Source organism: Hipposideros armiger, unplaced genomic scaffold (assembly GCF_001890085.2).
Source record: "Hipposideros armiger isolate ML-2016 unplaced genomic scaffold, ASM189008v1 scaffold_345, whole genome shotgun sequence".
NCBI classification, from domain to species: Eukaryota; Metazoa; Chordata; class Mammalia; order Chiroptera; family Hipposideridae; genus Hipposideros; species Hipposideros armiger.
This window is the reverse complement of record NW_017731695.1, coordinates 426,198-448,788: the sequence shown is the minus strand read 5'-3', so window position 1 is coordinate 448,788 and position 22,591 is coordinate 426,198. Positions and strand designations below refer to the sequence as shown.

The 22,591-nt window shown below is 34.4% G+C and overlaps 1 protein-coding gene across 1 annotated transcript in view; it reads right to left on the bottom strand.

The window, feature by feature from the left end:
- Positions 1-22,591, bottom strand: part of R3HDM1 (R3H domain containing 1) — a 183,044-nt gene that overhangs the window by 25,460 nt on the left and 134,993 nt on the right. The window contains exons 19-20 of the mRNA XM_019661343.1: positions 19,876-20,030; positions 16,476-16,627 (exon numbers count right to left, since the gene is read on the bottom strand). Coding sequence (XP_019516888.1) covers positions 16,476-16,627; positions 19,876-20,030 — 307 coding nt within the window. The remainder of the gene's footprint in view (positions 1-16,475; positions 16,628-19,875; positions 20,031-22,591) is intronic.

Genomic DNA, 22,591 nt, shown 5'->3' with positions numbered 1-22,591 from the left:
AATTTACTGAAAAACAAGTAGTAAAAGACAGTAGAAATGCATGTTTTCCCTCCTTTTTTTCTAATTGATTTAAAAAGCAACTGTATAAAATAATACATATGTAATGTAATGTTGGGCCTGTAACATATAGAAATGTAATATATTTGCCAACAATAGTACAAAGGAGGTGGGTGGGAGCAAAACTGTATTGGGCTAATGAAACAAAATGCCTACAGATAATAACAAAATAATTAAAACAATGTATTGTGTTATAACATTAATATAATATGTATAACAATACCACAAAAAGGGGGAAAAGAGAATAGAACGATATAGGAGTAACTTTTCTATATATCACTGGAATTAAGCTGGTATAAATTAGCAGCTGATTTGGATAAGTTAAGATGTATATAGTAAATTCTGGAGAAACCACTGAAAATACTCAAAGAAAGTAAAAAAATCATTTAAAAAGTTAAAATGCTACATTAGGAAATATTCACTTAATGCAAAAGAAATCAAGAGAAAGTGGAATAGAGAAACAAAACACGTGAGACAGACAATAAAAAACAAAATGGCAGACATACGTCAACTTCATTAATGATAACATTAAAAGTGAATGGATTAAATAACTCCATCAGAAGACAGATAGTCAGAAGGATAAAAAATGATCCAACTATATGCTGTCTACAGGAGACACACAGACTGAAAATAAAAGGACAGAAAAAGATGTATTATTCAAATAGTAACCAAAGAAAGCTGGAGTGTTTGTTAATATCAAAATTATACAAAATAGACTTTAAAATAAAGAAAATGTTTGAGAGATAAAGAAAGCATTTCATAATGAAAAGGGGTCAACGAGCCAGGAAAATAAAAGTAATAAACATATAAGCCACTAATAAAAAAGCACCAAAATACATGAAGCAAACACTGACAGAAATAAAGAGAGAAATAGACAATTCAATGATAATAGCTGGATATTTCAATAATAGACAGAAGATCAACAAGGAAATAGAAGACTTGGACAACACTATAAGCTAACTATACCAAACTGACATCTACAGAACAGTTCGTTCAATAACAACAAAAGACACAATCTTTTCAAGTGCACAAAACATTTTCCAGGACAGAGCATATACTAGGCCACAAAACAAACCTCAACGAATTTAAAAGGATAGAAATAATACAACGTATATTCTCCAACCACAATGGAATGAAATTAGAAATCAATAGCAGGAAAAAATTTGAGACGAACACAAATAAGTGGAAATTATACAACACAATCCTAAATAACCAATGGTTCAAAGAAGAAATCAAAAGGGAATCCAGAAAGTACATTGAGATGAATGAAAATGAAAACACAACAAACCAAAACTTATGGGATGCAGCTAAAGTAGAGCTTAGAAGGAAACTTACAGCTGTAAATGCCTATGTTAAGAAAGAATGGAGATCTTAAATTAATAACCTACACGTCCACGTTGAGACATTGTGGGTGGGAGAAGAAAACCAAGCCTAAAGCAAGTGGAAGTAAGTAAATAATAAAGATTATAATGGACATAAACAAAATAGAGAACAGAAAAAGAGAAAAAGCAATTAAAACCAAAAGCTGGTTCATTGAAAAGATCAACAAAAACTGACAAACTTTTTGGGCCGGCCGAGTGGCGCGATGGTTAAGAACTGGCTTGGGACGCCAGAGGGCCCTGGTTCGGATCCCAGATATGAGGGCCAGTGACACTGCCCTCTACAGCTAAGATGCTGAACAACAGCTCAACCTGGAGCTGGGCTGCCCTGAGTCACCGGCTACGGCTTAGGCTGCAGCCCCTGTGGCAGTGGGTTGCCATGGGCTACCGTGTGTAGCCAGCAGCCAGCGTGAGCGGCCAGCAGCTGCAGTGAGTAGCCATCCAGAAGCCGGCGACTGATCTGCCTCGCCCGGGAAGAGCGCAATGATGGTGCCAACTTGGGCCAGTGAAGCAACTTCCTCCACAACTAGGCTGAAGAACAAAAACGACAGCAACTTGTCTGTTCCCGTTCCCCCAATTCCCCAGCACTGTTCCCATCCTCCCAATTCCCCAATAAAAAAACATTAAAAAAAAAAATTGACAAGCTTTTTGTTAAATTGACCAACAAAAAGAGAAAACTCAAATTACTAGAATCAAAAATGAAGAGGGGAGATTACTACTGACTCTACAGAAATAAAAAGCATAATAAAGGAACACTGAAAAACTGTGTATCAACAAATTAAATTTCTAGAAATATATAAGCTATCAAAATGGACTCAAGGAGAAATAGATAATCTGAATAGACCTATAGCAAATAAAGAGTTTAAATTAGTAATCAAAGAAAACCTCACACACATATAACTTAATAGAATATGTCCTCCAAGGAAGATATAAAAATGGCTAACAAGCACACAAAAAGATATTCAATATCATTATTCATCAGGGAAACAAAAATCAAAATCACACTGAGATTATCATTTCATACCCACTGGAATGGATATAATAAAAAGTCTGATAATTTAAGTGTTGGTAAGGAAGTGGAGAAACTGGGTCACTCATGCATTGTTTATGAAATGTAAAATGGTGTAGCTACTTTGGAAAACGGTCTGCCAGTCAGTTCCTTAAACAATTAAAATTGTTACCATATGACCCAGAGATCCACTCCTAGGTATATACCTAAGAGAAATGAAAATGTAGGTCCACATAAAAACTTACAAACCAATGTTTATAGCAGTACTAGTCATTATCAGTCAAAAGGTGGAAACAATCCAAATGCCCATTAAATTACAGATGGATAAACACAATGTGGTATTCATACAATGGAATGTTATTTAGCTAAAAAGAAACGAACTACTGATATATGCTATCACATGGATTGAACTGAAAAACATGCTGTGTGAAAGCAAACAATCACAAAGGACTACATATTCCATTCACATGAAATGCCTATAACAGGGAAATCTATAGAGACAGAAAGTTAGATTAGTGGTAGGGAGATGGTGGTGGTAGTGCTAGTGGAGGGGTCGAAGGATGATAGCTAAAGAGTAGAATTTTTTCCTTTCTTTTCCTCTTCATCTATGTATTCATATTAAAAAAATCTAATTTTGGTAAGATGCATATTAACATGTAATTTACCATCTTAACCATTTCTAAGTGTACAGTTCAGTGCCATTAAGTACATTCATATTGTTGTAAAATCATTAATACCATCCATCTCCAGAACTCTTTTCATCTTGCAAAACTGAAATTGTACCCATTGAATAGTAACTCTCCATTCTTCCTTTCCCCAGTCCCTGGCAACCACCATCCTACCTTCTGTTTCTATGAATTTGACTACTTTAGGTACCCCACATAAGTAGAATCATATACTATTTGTCCTTTTGTGACTTATTTCACAAAACATAATGTCTTCAAGATTCATCCACATTGTAGCATGTCAAAATTTTGCTCCTTTTTAAAGCTAAATAACATTCCATTACATGTGTACATTACATTTTCTTTATCCATTTATCTGTTGATGGAAAATTGGTTTGTTTTTACCCTAGGTTTCTTTTGAGATGACGAAATGTTCTAAAATTGACTGTGGTGATGGTTGCACATCTATGAATATACCAAAAACTATTAATTTGTATACTTTAACTAGGTAAATTGTATGGTTTGTGAATTTTACCTCCATAATACTGTTTATAAACAAGATAAATAAGGAAATGGCAGAATGGAAAAAAATGGTGCCAATATAAAAGGTATTCACAAAGTCTTATTATATGAAGTTGCACACAAAAAGGTTGATGATTTAGGAAAGCAATAGTATGGAAAACGCTATATAAAAATGTTATTGCCATCCTGCCTCTCTTTTCTTTATGATTTTGAAAATATCATAATTCCTATCTTAAATTATTATTTTTGATGGGAGAATAGGACTCTGCGTATTCTTCTCAAGCAATAATTAATTTGTTTGAAAAGCAAGCCCCACATCTGCTACACATTTTAGTGACTACTAAAATTGATGTCGTTGAAAATTTATGAATAATTGGCAAGGTATGCTAGGAAGTCATTTGGTTTTTGCTTTTTATTAAAACCATCTGATGTCTTATTGCCAATGACAGTTAAACAAGCTTCTTGAATTTAATAACATTACTTGGTAGATAAGTGCTGTGTTCCCTAAAGATACTTTAAGTAATCAATATAATCCATTCAGGGACTGCTGTAGTCTGAGTATCACACATTTAATTCTTCTGTTTTAAAGAGAGTGATGCATTTAACATAGAACAAACACTTTGAAATTCATTGGTCCCAATGTCAGATTTACCATCTGTGATAAATAAAACAATTTCACTATAATTTAAACCAAATTTAATCAGCCTAGCAGAAAAATAAAAAAAGGAAGTTGGAAGCTTCAACTATTCAAATGTTACTCCATATTTCTCTTTTATTAAATTAAAATGTATTGGGGCGACAATAGTAAAATTACATAGGTTTCACGTGTACAATTCTGTACTACATCATCTATATATAAAGAAGATGTAGTATATATACACAATGGAATACTACTCTGCCATATGAAAAGATGAAATAGTACCATTTATGACAATATGGATGGATCTTGAGATTATTATGCTAAGTGAAATAAGTCAGACAGAAAAAGTAGAGAACCATATGACTTCACTTGTATGTGGGATATAAAACTAGAAGCAACAAAGGAACAAGACAAACAAGAAACAAAAATTCCACATTTCTTTTGGATAATTGTTGAATTTTCCTATTATTATAATAACAACACTGGTATAACTGGCTTTGCAGCAGTTTTAATTTGGGCGTGAATTATATTTGTGGTAAACTTTTAGAGGAAGAATTACAGAATAAAAAAGTACAGCAGTTTGGTGTTTTGCTAAATAGCATCAGACTGATTTATAGAAAATGGGTTTCATACGAGTAAACAGCCAGCAATGTTTGTCTCTATGCTTAGTACTATTAACTAAGTGTCTTATCCTCCTTTGTTTGTTGTTAAAGTTGCCTTAATTCTCATTTCTTAGATTGCTGATGAGAGTGAACGTTTTCTCATGTTACCATTCATTATTAGTTTTCACCAAGTAAACTATCTCTGTGAACTGTTTATTTGTAGAGTCTCACTTTTATTAGTCTAGAACATACAGAAGTGATAAAAATGTTTTATATAAGCTTTAATAGACTATTTGTCACATTTCCCCACATCTTGATGCTTTCCTTTTGAAATGTCTTAATGTAATTGTACTGGATCTTTACATAAAACAAACAAAAACAACTTTAAAACATTCATCTACTCTTGGACAATGCACTTCATATCTTGAATCCTAAATCAGTGAGAAAAGCAAAGAGAATTTTCATAAATTCCTCACCACACCTATTCACCTACCAATATCTGTGCCCAGGTGTTTTGTTTTTCCTCTATTTACCATACACAAATCCTCTTTTCTAAAGCTAACCTACTTCCATTTGAGTGTTAGCTCTCACCCTCTTTGGGGACCTTACAACTCTCCCTTCTCTCCTGTACCAGCAAATTTCTTTTCTATTGTCTTTCCCTTTGGGATACAAGCACTTGTTTTTTCAGTTAAGAAAATTTAAAATTTTCTTTAAAATGTAATGTGATTATCTCTGGGTGGTGAGGCTGTGGTTGATTTGAATTTTTTTCACATTTTGAAACTTTTTATATTGTCAAATTTTCTACAATGACTATATCATATGTATAGTCAGAAAGACCCAAATGAGTTAGAAAAAAGATTGTTTTAACAGACAAAATACAGATGTAGGAGAAATATTTTGGGTTTTATTCAATAGAAACTCATTGAGAGAAACTGAGGAAGAGCCTCAAATATGATCAGCTTACTTAGGCATAAAATGAGTATGTTTTGCATGAAATATCACTTCCCGCCACCCCATTCTTTAAAGGTACCTACTTAAATATTATTATTTCAGTCTAAAACATTACTATTATTACTCATTTTTATTGAGTTCACAAAAAATGAAATAGCTACAGCATTCTCTTCCTTTTCCATTTAACAACATTTTTGTCAATAACACTTCATTTACTAATTAATTTAATTAAGTTAAATACATGTCTACAAAAATAGTAAAAAGCTGAATGTTCTAAGAGGCAATGTTTTAGCATCAAAAGTAACTTTCTAACTATATTTTATTTCTCTAGGCTAGTTGTTAACATCGTTTTGAATAATAACAGAAGTGAAACTTCACTAAAAGGTATGGTTCAGGTTGAGACCTTGCTATTGACAATTATTTCAAAGAATAGCTGAGGCAAACAAAAAACTGAAAATGCAAAACTAGACATTTAAGAGAAATAAAATGAATCCAAGATAGGTTTCAGAAGCAGGACAAAGGGGACACTAGAAGAATATAGGATACAAAAATGAGGAAAAATAGACTATGGGGAGGAAAAGGGAAAGACTTAAAAACAGATTTTTTCATGATTTCATAAAAATTCTGTGAAGCATTTTTTAAGAGTTCTAAAAAATAACAGTTCCAGTCATTTTAATTTTCTCTACGTATGCTAGCCTTTGAGATTACAGATCAAAGACAGAGGTATATTCTCCTTTTGAGTTTCAAGATAAAAATGGGGAAATGAAGTATAAAATAGGAGGAAAAAACCCACCAAAATGAGAGCATTTTGAAGATATTATCCAACTAGCTTGCCATTTTTGAAGACTCTAACTATGGAATTAATTTTACTTCCATGACAAAGACTGAGGAGAAACTCCATGCTTGATTAGCTGTAAAACTAGTTTCTCTGACCAGCACCTTACACGGCTTGTTGAAAGTGGCAAGACATGTAACTTGTATCAAGCCATGCTAAAATCTTTATACTGCACATAAAAACACAATCCAATCCAAATACAAAGTTACCAATAAGTGAAAGTAAAAAGAATCCAAATTCTACTTTTCTGTATAAGGAGCCCCTCTCTGCAAGAAAGTGAGATTGCTAAGCAACTCAAGCTAAGGAAGACATTTTCCAAAACAAAGTCTCATTTAGTATTATAGAAATCTCATTCCTTCTTATAATCTGGTAACGGAGTTGAAGCTCATTATAGTCCATTTAGTAAAGACTTAAGTGTTTGAATCAGGACCCTGTAGCTTATAGTATAAGATACAATTTCCATCTAAGAAACTAAGATTTATTACATTTGTTGATATGGAGTAATTTATAGTTTTATCTTGGGACATTGGGTCTTGGGTGTAAATTTACTAATAAACAATGACAAACACATTATGACTTTCTTGCAAATGTGTAAAATATTACTGGGTGATAGCTCCTTGTGCACAGCACAGTTGAAGTCTGTGGATGAAAACAAAACTAGAGGGCTGGTTAGTGTAGGTCTTATTGCCTGAAGAATCAACTGGAGGGCTTTAAAAAATAATGATGTTCAGGCTTGAGATCAGGCTCAGACTGATGAAATGAGAATACAGAGGGCTGTGGTTATGACTGGTATTTTAAAAGAACTCTACAGTGATTCTAACATGCTGCCAAGATTGGGCATCATTGGCAGATACATTAATAAGGCAGGGTGCTAGAAATCAGAAAGAGGAGTTAGTTCAGGCTTCAGGTTAAAGCCCATGGTTAACCTTTTCTGTGTTGTGTAGGTGCTGAATGTAAAATAATAAACATATATTCTTATTCTTTTCAGAAGGACACTGTGAAAGACAAAGTTCTGGAAATGTAAAATCTTTGGGCAAGAAAAAATTTTGGAAGAAAATTTTTATTTGCATTTGTAAGCTTTTTGTAATAAAAACACCATTTTAATAGGAATGAAACTGAAGGTGAAGACCAGGGAGGTAGGGCTCAAACTATAATGCAAATATAACATTTAGTTAGCAAAATGCTTAGCCTAGACAGGTTTTGTTCCTTAATATTCTCAAATTATCCCTTCCTTATATTTATTTTGCATGACTTCCTAATTGTTTCATATGCATAAATTTAGCTTTCCAACCTTTTTTCATAGTAGAGTCCTCCAGGATCTGACTCAGTCTTTCGTTCTGGTAACTCCATTGCAGATTTAAAGCAGCTACAATGACAATAACTGACAGCAACTGTAGCTCCCTAATGACAAGGACTACGTCTTCTTTCTTCCATATCTAAATATATATATATATATTTTAGCTGAGCCATCCTGCCACCTGTTGGCAGCTCAGCTCAGGCTGGGAATCGAACTGGCGACCCTGTTGCTCAGAGCTCGCACTCTTGAGTGAGCTCTTAACCAACTGAGCCACTCGGCTGGCCTTTAATATGTAAATTATTGCTGCAATGAGAAAAGCAAATATTTTAGTGTTCTGAGAAATAAAGGCTACAGATTGTCAAATTTTATACCTTTTACTTGAACATCATACTTAATAAGATTTAGTGGGCTTAACAGTTGGAAATAACTGAATGCATTTATTGTTAGTGTATTCTTGCATAGTTTTATGGTGCCTAACACAGAATTCGGCAAAAAATTCAGTTGATTCTCATTATTCATAACGGTTATATTCTATAAAGTCATGTGAACACTGAATTAGCAAATACTGAGCTATTATTCCTATGAGAAGTACAGGGTTAGTTAGGTTACTGAGAGCTTCTGGTTACAGTATTTTTGGCAACTGATCATGCTTGAACACACATATTTATTCTGTAAGACACATCACAGCTTTCTTGTACTGAGGAACAAGAGGCAGAACTTCAGCACTATTCTTGGGGGGCTATTTTCAGCAGCAAACCCACTAAATAATGGCACAAAAATGCAAAAACTGGAGCACTAAATAGATTGTGAGAAAGACCCTTGTTTGTAGAATGAGAGCTGAAATAAGGAGCAGAGAATCAACTTGTTTGACCTTAGCTAAGAAGGAGCATGTCAGGTGACTAAAAATTTTTCCTGTTCTATGTATGTCTGCAAATGACTGAGAAAACGCTGCAAATAATCTGTTTTGGGATTACAAATAAATTTTAGTGAACAGGCAATTCATAAATACAAATCCACAATGAGGACCAATTGTACATATTTTTGCTTATGTAAGTAACTCTGAAGAGATAATGTAATATAGATTTCATTTCTCACCTTACTGTTTTTATTAAAATGTAGATTTCAAATTCAGTGAGGTAAATAAAATACATTTTCTTAAATCCAAAAAAGGGAATGTCATTGAAGAAGTACTGGTTTGGAAAACCAGAAATGAACAAAGATGTAGATTCTGGTTACATAGAACACATAAGTATCTCAGAAAAAAAAAGTCACAGAAAAGAAATTCACATCTTACTATATTTAGTCTATTTGGGAATAACACCCAAAATAAAAGATATTTGCTGCTTTAAGGACAAACTAACAATATTCTATAGTTTCTTCCAGCTTTCTTATTTGCTTTTCGGAGAAGTGTCCAGCTGCTATAATAAACTGGAACACAGCTCAGAACCAGGTAAGCACTAAAGCCACATTCCTCAAATATACCACAACCTTTTTTCATAGTACAGTCCTCCAGGATCTGACTCAGTCTTTATTTTAACAATTTAGTTCTGGTAACTCCATTGCAGATTTAAAGCAGCTACACTGACAATAACTGACAGCAAGGAAAGAGAGTATAAGTTTAGAAAGTACAGCTGATCCTAAACCTATGATAGTTCGACTTACTATTTATTGACCTTGTGATGTGCAAAAGAGATAAGCATTCAGTAAAAAGCATACTTTGAATTTTGATCTTTCCCTGAGCTAGCGATATGCTGTACGATACACTCTTGTGATGCTGGGCAGCGGCAGCCAGCCATAGCTCCCAGTCAGGCATGAGATTATGAGGGTAAACAATGGATACTCTATAGTGTATTCATTATGTTAGATGATTTTGCCCAAGAGTAGGCTAATATATTGGGTTGTTGGAAAAGTCATGACACATTTTTGCAATGAAAAACAGAGAAAAAATACGTCATGACTTTTCCGACACCCAATAAGTGTTTTGAGCATGTTTGAAATAGGCTAGGCGAAGCTATAATGTTAGGTAAGTTAGGTGTATTAAATACATTTTGACTTACGATATTTTCAATTTAGGATGGGTTTATCAGGATGTAATCCCATTATAAGTCAAGGAGTATCTGTAAATCAAAATATCCCCAACATGCTTCAAAATACTGTGGGGACATAATATAATCACTGATGCTCAAGACTATGGCTCTGAATCAGCAATAAATATTTAACTTATTTTTAGTGTACTCCACTTAAGAACATAGGCAAGTATATATTTTAGAATATGTAATTTCCATACACAAAGTCCTAGACGTAATCCTTCACACCTCCTGTGAGATATTATTTTATAAATGAGAAAACCAAAGTACAAAAAGACTAACTTGCCTAAAGTCACATAGGCTTGAAATCAGGTTTTGATTCCAAATGTGGGTTCTTTCAACCACATCATCCCTTCTGACAACTAATGCCTAATAGCACAAGATTCAGTTATCTAACGAAGTAGCCAATTTAGACCATCTCGTGATCTGATATAAGATCAGTGAGATTCCATGATGAAGTCTCAAGGAATATGGCATACATTTGGACTTTTGAGAAAATGGCAGAATGACCAATCAAGCATGTAGTTATAAGTAGAGTGTGGTTAAAATAAACAAACAAATGTAGGGTGGCAGAAACGAAAATCTATTATGTTGTAACACTAAATTTGAATGAATTAAATTCTCTCACCATATACAAATACCATAACCATACACATAAACATACATAACCACATAAAAAACAAAACCAAGTTGTAGACTGATTTACATGTAAAATTATTTATAAACTCCATTTCATATGTCTGTCCAATCAATTTTGCTCATGTTTCCATACCCATATTTATGTTAGTATGTGATTAGGAACAAAAAGAAAACTGAAAAAGGATACAAGCCAGGATAGAAACATGGGTTAACCAATCTGGGGGAAATGATCCAAATGGAAGGGATGGGGAGAGAGACGGAGGTTAGAACAACAAAAACTGCCTATACGACACGATCCCATTTACGTAAAATTGTATTTGTGAAGAAATTAAAACAAAAACAAAAACAAAATGACAAAAAACCCCCACAACAGAATGTTTTAGACTAATATTTACCCACCTGATATTTATGATATATTAATAGGGAAAAATGCAAGATAATGTCTATTTCACTAGAACCTACCATCCAATTCCAATATATGTGTATGTGTATGTGCATATGTTTGTACAAGCAGGAAGCTAATACAACAGAATGCACACCAGCTTGTGAGCACTGGTGACATAAAGATGGGGCAGAATGGGACATGATGATTAGCTTTCCTTTTATACATTTGTACTGATTGTTTCACATGTGTCAACAGGCACAATTTATTTTGTAATAAAAAATCTAATGAAAACTTTAAAAAGTACATAAAGGTTACAGAAACAAAATAATACTATTAAGGCTAATAATATGGCACATAAATGAGAATTAATTACATACATGTTCAAATACATATGTGCAAGCTGGCCTTTCTCATTAAAGAAGTGAGTTCACAAAAGCTCCTCTACTGTAGTCACCACCAGTTCTCACAACCAATCAGCCTGAGGGTCAATACCTCCCACTGATATCTAAATAGCAACCAAAATTCAACTAGAACAGGAGGGCTTACATAACTCACACAAGGGACACACCTGGAGTGCCTGGCTCAAGTGACCAGAAAGACTTAGTCACTGAATCCCACAGGACACTTACTGCACAAGGCCACCCTACTAAGACTGGGAGAGATAGCAGCCCTACCTAATACATAGAAACAAACATAGGAGGGCAGCCAAAATGGGGAGACAAAGAAACATGTTCCAAATGAAAGAAAAGAACAAAGCTCCAGAAAAAGAACTAAACAAAATGTAGATCAGCAATCTACCAGATGCAGAGTTCCAAACACTGGTTATAAGGATGCTCAGTGGTCTCAGTGAGAACTTCAACAAAGAGATGTGAAAAATAAAAATGGAGATAGAAAACATAAAAAAGAATCAGTCAGAAACAAAGATTACAATAACTGAAATGAAAAATACATTAGAGGAAATCAACAGCAGAGTAGATGAAGCTGAGTATTGAACTAGCGTTGTAGAAGATAAGGTTGCAGATAACACCCAATCAGAACAATGAAAAGAAAAAAGAATCCAAAAAAAATAAGGACAGTTTAAGGGGCCTCTGGGACAACATCAAGCGTACCAACATTCACATCAGAGAGGTACCGGGAGAGAGCAAGTAATTGAAAACCTATTTGAAGAAATAATGATAGAAAACTTCCCTCACCTGGTGAAGGAAATAGAGATACAATCCCAGAAAGTCCAGAGAGCCCCAAACAAGAAGAACCCAAAGAGGCCCACACGAAGAAACATCATAATTAAAATGCTAAAGGTTAAAGACAAAGAAAGAATCTTAAATGCTGCAAGAGAAAAGCAGTTAGTTACCTACAAAGGAGCTCCCATAAGACTATTCACTGATTTCTCAACAGAAACTTTCCAGGACAGGAAAAATTGGCAGGAAATATTCAAAGTGATGAAAAGTAAGGACCTACAACCAAGATTACTCTACCCAACAAGGCTATCATTTAGAATCAAAGGACAGATAAAGAGTTTCTCAGGCAAGAAAAAGCTAAAGGAGTTCATCAACACCAAACCAGAATTACAAGGAATCTTAGATGCACTTCTTTAAGACAAAATAAATAAATAAATAAATAAATAAATAAATAAATAAATAAATAAATAAATAAATAAATAAATGGCAATAACTACATATCTATCAACAATTACTTTCAATGTAAATGGATAAATGCTCCAATCAAAGGATTGGGTGGCTGAATGTATAAGAAAACAAGACCCTTACATATGCGGCCTACAAGGGACTCACTTCAGAACAAAAGACACACACAGACTGAAAGTAATGGGATGGGAAAATGATATTCCATGAAAATGGAAACAGAAAAAAAACAAAAACAAAAAACGCTGGGTGGGGTAGCAATACTTATACCAGACAAGATAGCCTTTAAAACACAGGTTATAACAAGTGACAAAGAAGAACCCAATAATCCCACTCCTATGTATTTATCCAAAGAAACCCAAAACGCTACTTCAATGGGACATGTGAAACCGTATGTTCATTGAAGCATTGTTTACAGTAGCCAAGAGGTGGAGGTAGCCTCTGTATCTCATAGATACAGAGATACAGAGAACATTTTGATGGTTGCCAGACGGGAGGGGGTTTGGGGGTTGGGTGAAACGGGATTGGATTAAGAAGTCCAAACTGGTTGTTACAAGTAGTCATGGGGATGTAGGGTACAACATAAGAAATATAGTCAATAATATTGTAATAACTATGTATGGTGTCAGATGGGTACTAGATTTATTGGGGTGATAGATGGGAGGGGGGGTTGGAGACAGGGTGAAAAAGCTGAAGGCATTAAGAAGTACAAATTGGTAGTTACAAAGCAGTCATGGGGATGTAAAGTAAAGCATAGGGAATATAGTCAATAATAGGGTAATAACTATGTATAGTGCCAGGTGGGTACTAGACTGGTCAGGGGGATCACTTTTTAGATTATATAATTGTCTACCCACTATGTTGTATACCTCAAATTAATATGAAACAATATTGAATGTCAACTGTAATTAAAAAATTAAAAAAGGGGGAGAAAGGTGAAGGGGAATAAGAGGTTCAAGTTTCTAGGTATAAAACAAATAAGTCATGGGGATGTAACGTACAGCATGGGGAATATAGTCAATAATATTGTGATAGTGTGGTACAGTGTCAGATGTTTGCTGGATTTATCATGGTGATCACATCTTTAGGTATATAAATGTTGAATAACTATGGTGTACACCTGAAACTAATACATTATTTTATGTTAGCTATATTTTAATTAAAAAAATCTTTAAAAAGAAAAAAAGAAGTGTGTTTATTCAGTATAGATTTGCCAAGCTTCTACTCTGGGCCAGGCCTGTTCTAGATGAGTGAGTATTCAGACAAACCTCTGCTCTGCATGTAAATATTCTGGCATATGTAAGATAAAATATAATGTATACCAGCTCACAAATCTAGATTTATGAAGGAATGGTCTGTATACATTAGCACTTAGATGGTAATTCAATGATCTGATTAATAATAAATGCCAATAGTTGATCTTTAAGTTGGAAATCTGAAATATTGTGGCAATTTGTTTATTAAATACTGCTCAGAATAAAATTTTCTGTAAATAATGTTGTTATGGTTTGAAAAAAGTCATTAGTTAATAGATGTTTTTCACCCAAAATGGTCCGTAATTAATTTTGTACATGACTTGAATTCTTACCAAATAACTAGTCTAAAAGGTACCAGGATACAAGTGTGACAGGATACACATTCTTGTTTTATAGGCAACGCATTCTATTTCTCACATTGGTAATCTCCAAGAGATATAAATCAATGCTAGTTTGTTGTTACATGGCAACCATCACTGCTGTCAATGTACAGCTAGCTTGTTTCAAATTTATCTGCCTCATCTAAGTTACAGTCCTAAACTCTGAGTAATTTTAAAGACTTCCTCAAGGTTCAAGTTGGAGGCCATTGGGGAATCTCACTTATCTTTTAATTGCTGTGCTTCCGAGCTATTCCTTAGGCCAAAGCTAGGTCTCCACATTTTTATTTTCCTTGCAAAAGCAGGCCCAGGGACTAAAAGTATGTATGATTTATTCCAAAGTATAGCCATTAGCATCTACTTGACAGCTTTTGAATTCTGCCATTATGCTTCAAATAAGGCTGCAAGTAGAGGGGGATACAGAACTGTGTGTGCTCTCTCACTTCTACACATACTCCCAGGGCCAGCTCCCTCAGATGTCAAGTGGACAAGATCTTTCTTGTTTCAAGGGATTGATAAAAATAACAAACACGGTTGGGCCGGCTGAGTGGCTCAGTTGGTTAAGAGCTCGCTCAAGAGTTTGAGCTCTGAGCAACAGCAGTTCGAGTCCTGGCCCAAGCTGAGCAGCCGCTGAGCTGCCAATAGGTGGCAGGATGGCTCAGCTATAAAAACAAACAAACAAACAAAAATCAAACACAGTTGTTTTAAAGCCTAAGATTGTTATACAGGATCTTATAGGTTCAATCTCCTTCCTTCATGAAAGCCCTCCTACCCAGCATGCAGGCCTATAGAAATAAGTTATAAAAACAGGTGTCTGGTGACCTTAAATGAGTCATTGTATTAAGTAATACCTATTTCTCTCAGCTTCTGCCCTACAAAGGAATGATTACTTTGGCAATTTTCTCTCAAATAAATGAAAGGTTACACTGGCTTAAAAAGCAGCTAACTCAGCACTTTTCACAACATCCATTTCACCTGCTTTAGCACAGAATTATTCCTCTGATTGACAATTCAGAGTCTGAAGAGACCTTATAGACCCCAAACTTACATAAATTAGAAAAAGAGGCTCAGATTGAAAGTATAGAACTTAAACTCTCACAACAAATGGGAACTTAAACTCTCACAACAAATGGGAAATTAAACATAGTACACATTTCTATTTTCATTGTGTAGGAGCTCTATCTCAAAAAACTGGGGCTCATTACAACATAAAACTCCAAAGCTGCCGGTGAGATTCACAACCAACTTGCCATTTAAAAAGCCTAGGCTTCTTCAAACTGGGGGAGCCACAGAGCCAGGTGAGTTCCTCTGGTGTGTGCATGTGTGTTTCTGACAATAAATAAAATGAGAGCCAGGTCTCCATTTCCTAGCAGATTCAGTGAAGCAAGTAGGTCAATCTCCTCTTCAACGCTAAATACCATCTGCAACCATAACTGGATAACAACGTCTTATCAGCCATTATAACTAAGGATCCCTTCTTAAAAAGAGCACCAAGGCCCTCTGGCAACCTTACAGGGATGTCATGAGAAAAAATGAAGGACTGTAATGCATTCTGAATAATAAACTAAAGGTACCCAATTCAAAAGATTACTATTAACGCATTAGGCTTATCAGAGAAGCTTTGCTGTTTCAAGTTGAAGTAGCTAACAGAATACTTCATGACTTGCTTTAGGTACAGAGTTATTATCATTTGCTTCTCTTATTTATCTCTCTCCTCTTAATGATGAAAAATGAGCTCCTCAGAGCCTGAAAAATTTCAGCAAGGTATTTTAATTCTGAGGTTAAATAAAGGAAATACAGTCTCCCCAAACTCCCACAAAAACCTTAAATATTAACAAACGCTTAAAACTCCAAGGTCTATGGCCAACTATTTTGTTCCACTTGGATAAGTAAAAGGAGACTAGTCTAATTTTAAGAGAAAATTTGACTCTTCTTTAGTTTACCTATGGAATGCTTAGCTTTTACTGATTTTGTTAAAAGAAACATTAGAAAAATAGACTGTACCATAGTTTTTCTTTCTAGATAAGAGAATGATCTCAGGTAATGCCCGAGAGGCAAATTTAAAATTAGCAACAGACCATAATCCTGAGAAACACTGAGAAGCTATAGGATTAGGTTTCTTAGTCATACTCACCTTAAATTATTTTGTTGGCCAGGTGGAATGACACTATAGTAAACTGGCATTCCTGTGGTGGGCATAGATCCTTGATTAGACTGATTAGGGAAAATAACAGGCTGTTGGTAAGAGTGATGGGCAATTCCTTGAGAACCTTGAGGCAGTGAAACCTAAAATTTGAAAGACAATTTAGAGGGGGAAAAAAGTTCTTCAGAACCTTGCAAATGTTAATGTCTCCAGCCTTCATAAACTTTTCAAGTATGAACAATTAGGAAGAAGCTAAAACTACCCAAAGGCTGTCCTGATAAGTTGGCCACAGCACTACCACTTTATTTCTATGTTCTTTTCAGCCAGCTATTGTTTTTGGCTAGCATGTATCAATTGTACACTAGGCTAGATGCACTCGATTATATATACAAAAAGATATGACTTATGTACCTAAGTAAAAGTTATTTTAAAAAAGAAATTGTTTCCAAATAAGGATGACAACACGACATGCTAAATAAAATTCAGGTAGGGTACCAGTGAGATACTGGAATCAGAAAGAGTGTGAGCTTTGGAGCTTAAGATATTTGGATGAGAGATCAGCTTAATCACTTTACTATCTATGTGACATCAGGCAAATGACTTAACTATTGTGAGGTCCCACAGTTCCTTATAAAAAAAAAATGGGATGCCACCTCCACCTCAGGGGAGGTATGATCTCTACTGTAATCTCCATTTACAGGTTCTAGCACAGTAGGCATTCGGTGAACAGTGGTTCTTTTAATTCTTTGTTTTCTGTATTATCTACATAGAGACCACATGAACATAATGGATTTTTCAATTCTGTATTTCAGTGCTCTAGTTTCTAAAACAGAAATGACATAGACATAATGGGTTCTTAATGTACAAATGTGCCATAACATTATAGTTGGATTAGAGTGATTTTGGTAAATAAAGCCAATATAAAATTTCTGATTATGATCATGATAATGTTAGTAATAGTACTCTCAATGATAATAATATTAGTAATAGTAATGACAATGAAAGTTAACATTACTGAGTACTTACTACCACGTTCAGTTCTGTTCTAAACATCTTATGTGTATCAGGAAGACATCAAGTCTTCCTAACAACCCTAAGAAGATACTTTTATCACCCTTGTTTTATAGATGGGAAAATTGAGGTTAAGTAACTTGCCCAAGGTTGTACAGCTAGTAAGTAGAGAATTCCGGATTTGAACTTATGTCTTCTGCCCCTAGAGCCTCAGTTATTTACCACTTCACCTTTCTCTATACCTGGGCTCTGTGATTTCTAAGTTAATGATTAACTTCTAAGTCTTGCCTATATAGCATGTTTCTGAAATATAGTCTTTCCAAAATACACAGTAATCACTTAATTACTTTCAATTTGGCTCAATTACTGCAAAGAAAGTTACTGGTTTGATGTATCCAACTCTGTAACACAATATATTTCAGTTTACCTACTGAGGCAGTATAACTTTCTGAGATTATTATTTCTGATTTTATCTAAATTTATACATACACACACACACACACACACACACACACACGTGTGTGTGTGTGTGTGTGTGTGTGTGTGTGTGTGTGTGTATATATATATATGGCAGATCTAGGAAAAATGACACAGCTTTATTTAGATGATTTAAGCTATAGAATAAATTTGTAACTAGTGGTAAAGAAAAAACTGAAGTGCCAATGATGAAAGAGGGACAGTACTTGAGAATGCACAGCCCCAGGATACACTCAACTGAGGACAGATGACTTTTCTGGCTTATTTCTTAGATAACAGTTTGTTACCACCCAGCTTAGCTACCAAATGTAGGAAGAAGTATAAAACAGGTGGTCATTTATTGCTTATCAGAGCAACAATTCTCACAATCATTTACCCAGTATGAGGATTACATGAAATAACTTGGGGAAATAATTGATAACCTGTAAAAAAATATACTACAGAAATGATAACTGTCTTAACTTGGAAGCATTTTCAGTATCTATCTCCATTTAAAAAAAACTAAATTAACAAGGTTGTCATTTATTTAAAAATTCTATTTCTTGAACTAGACTGTGAGCCTCTAAAGGTCAAGGGCCGATCTTATTTACATAGTGTCTGGGTGTCTTATCTAAGAGATGCTCAATGTACTGGATTTGGTAGCATGACCAGGGTCACTGAGAAAGGAGAGTTCCTGGTGTGTTACTGACCCTGTCTAATGTCTAGCCATGGACGAAGTAGGGAATGGGCAGTCTCATGTACCCAGGCTCACGCACAGAAGATAAGGAGGAAAACCCATAAGGGAAAAGATGCAAAATCTAGTTTCATGATGTATCTTTTCTTTTTTCCTTAGTTGCTTTCTATAATGAAGGGGCTTCAAAACTAGACATATGCTTAGTGCTCAATAGTCCTTGACAATTCCACATTTCACATTTTAATTTTCTGGAATTAAATGGAATATGCTAGCACCTTTGCTCATATACTTCTCCATTCCCAGAATGTTTTCTTAACCAATTTATGCGTGTGATTTTATTTTAAGAGCTAGTTAAAGGTTTATATCTTCCCAGAAGACATCTGTACTAAGTCTAATCTGTTCATGGCTGTATTTCATGATTCTTTCAGTTACCGGTCTGTGTACCATGACCAATTTGTTTACATATGTTTAGATAAACTACATGTACATTTATCTTCCCAATTAGATGGTTTTTACCTTGTTGAGAAGAATGAAAAGGGTCTTTGGATTTCTCAACATTAGACTCAATTATGGAAAAACACGAGACTAATAAAACAAACCTACTTGCAAGTTAAAGGTGAAGTAAAACAGATTTCTGAAAATGTGCCATATTATTCTGAAAAAAATCTGACTTATTTACGAAACAATAGGTATTTTTATTTTAGAACTATAAATCAAAATCCATGTCATTTTTAATATATGACATGTCATTCCTTTTTGGGACTGAGGTGGGGAAAACAATTAGTTCCAGCATGGGAAATTGCATCATCTTCTCTATTCTACAGACACGGATTTATAGTCTGTCCTCTATCTCACTGTTTCAAATACCTGCCTCCACCTCTATTTTCTCTCCCATTGCACACTCCTCAAGAGACTTTCTAAGGAGCTGACTTATAGAATAGACACTTGTTTACATACTTATATATTTGGAAACAGAGACAATGGCAGACAAAATTTACTTGCCAATATCAATGTGGTTCAGATACTTTTTCTAAAACATTAATGAAGTGAATGAAAAAAGCAATAAAAGCAGGATAAAACAAAGCAGCTATCACTAATAAAACTCTTAAGACTATAAAGTTATACATTATAGAGCACTATCCCTATATTAAACAGAGAAGAGAGAAGCTGCGTTGTAGCATCTTTATTCAAAATCACCTCTACCCAAAGTAGGTGAGAGTGACAACGTACCTGATATGATGGCACTGAAGGATAGGGGATGACAACTCCTTGAATCTGATTTCCAATGCCGTTGGGTTGGCCACCAACGAGGCTCTGACTCTGGGGTTGCTGAACTCCAACTATTCCTTGGTAGTTTTGTTGCTGGTTGGGCATAACTTGATAACCTGTAATGGCATAATGAGTTAAATTCTGCTTTGAATTTATTTCATCTAATAGGATGTTTTTGTATTTTAAGCAAGTACTTTTATGTTCTAAAAAGACAGAATTTTGTTTAAAACAGCAAAGTTCAAAACATCTCTCTATTATGAGAGCTAACATTTAAAAGGTTTACTATGTAGGTAAACCCAAGTCAGCTACATTTTTCCTCCCATATAACACATTCAAATAAAATTTGTATACAAAGACTTCCTTTGTAGTTCAGCAAATTTATAGGGTCACGGATTTAGTTTACAGACAATTATTATTCACTATGTATTATCTATTATGACAACTACTTTCTGGAGACCAGGACTGGTACATAATTTGTGGGGCCCAGTGCAAAAGGAAAATATATGGCCCCTTGTCAAAAAATTATTGAGAATTTAGGGTTGGTAATGATAGAACATTACACCAAGCATGGGGTCCTGTGTAACTGCAGAGGTTGCATGGCCATGAAGCTGGTACTTCTTGGAGGTCAAAAAAAGGGGAAAGGCTGGGGGACTACTTTTATAGAATGGTTATGTTTAAAAAAAAAACAAACCACACTAAGATATAAATCCTTATATTAGGGATGTGTCAAAGGTAAAGGAAAATGGTGTTATTTAGTAATTTTTTTAGATTATTTCCTTATTGTATTATTAAGGTCATTAGACAGAGAAACAGATGCTTAAAGACATTAAGTAATCTGCCAGAACTCACAATCAAACACCTAAGGGACAACTTTTCCTTAAGCTGAAAGCCCTGTTGGTAATTTAAGTAGTCAGTTAAGAATATAAATTTACTTTTATCAAGTGAATTTATAAGTTATTTAAATAAGAATCCACAATGATAAGTTTTGAGTAGTGAATATGAAGTGTATTTTGTTTCCTAATCCTAAGAGGATTCCTTTAGGTAAACCAATTAGTTCAAGATTTACATAAATTACTAGAAGCTACAACAAATCCTTAAAACAAAAAACAACAACAACAAAAAAGAAACCAGATAAAAATAAATAACTAAACTTCTAGCTTTAGGATATTTAAAACGTTTCTACAAAGATGTACCAAACTATGGCACTGCCTATATAAACTTCCAAGCTAAAGGACAGTGAAATGATTTCTCTGATAACATCTTAAATATATTTTGCTATCTTATAAGTATCATTTTTCATTTTCATCCTTACTAATCCCTAAAGCAACAGCAATGGCAGAGATTCCATCTCAGGTATCCATTGTATACAACAGTATCACTGTAGTTGCCTGGAAGCCTCCGTGATTCTGCTCAGCGACTAAGTAATTGAATAAAATCTAGCATCATCCTTCTCTAAAGACATAAATACAAAGTATATCTGATAACTAAGCAACAACAATGTATAATACAGTTATAGTGAATAGTTTAACAGTGAAGTGTTTTGTAAAATGCTGTTTGTATGGCAACCGTGCTTCATGGCCATGTTTCAGATGACTTCACACCAATCTAACTTTGTACAAAAAAAAAGTATATTTTAGTTCTTATTTGTAATAAAAGTGATTGATAATATGCTGCTGCTTAGACCATTCTCCCTTTGAGTTTCTTATAATACTTAAGTTTTTCTAATGACAAATATTTCAAATTCATACCCTAAATTCCAAATGCTATCAAAAAATATAGTTCCACATTTCCACCCCTAGGAAAATAAAGGGCAGGAGTAAAAATGGTATGTGAATATAAGCTGTTTTCTTGTGTTGGAAATGACACCACTGAAAACACACACACACACGCACACACATGCATACATATTGAAACATTAGAGTTTGGGCTCAGTTCTTTACAGACTGGGAAAGTAACTTCTTACAATGGACTTGTCAGAATTATAGTCCACTAAAATTAAAAAGAAAAATGTGGACACGTGGCAGAAATCAGTGTAACATAATCTGACTTAAAGTACCTTGACTTCAATAGTAACATCCTCCTAAGAAACTTCAAGTGTTTTTTGTATTACTATTGTAGTTTATTCAAAATATATCCAGTTATAAGTTGCTTTGAAAAAAAACAAACCCAAAACCAAAAAAACCTTTGAAAAAGAATGGCAATTTATGTGCAAATGTGGTTCTCACTTTAAATTTACTAATTTTTAGAGATTCCCCTTGGATGCCTCCTGCCTAAAATTCTCTATTATGAAAATTAAGTTGGAAACAGAAAGCTTTCAATAGCTATAGATTTCATGTCACAGTGCTGTAATGTAGGGTCCCCTGGATAGTATACAATGGAATTTTCATCATTGAATTCCCAATAGTATTTTAGATTTCTTAATGAAACTGAATCTCCATTAATATCGATGCCAACTAATACACACACACACACACACAATCTACACAAAAACATCGTATACATTTTGAAAATGCGACAACAAAACATAAAATCTGAAACATCTAACTCAAGCACCTAGTCATTTGTTACAGAGGGTAGTAAAAAGGATGCTGTGGGCCCCGGGTGTGTCTGGTGGGTGATATAAAGATGAGTAAAACATGGACCCTATCTTTGAAATTAGGTATTCTTAGCCATGACA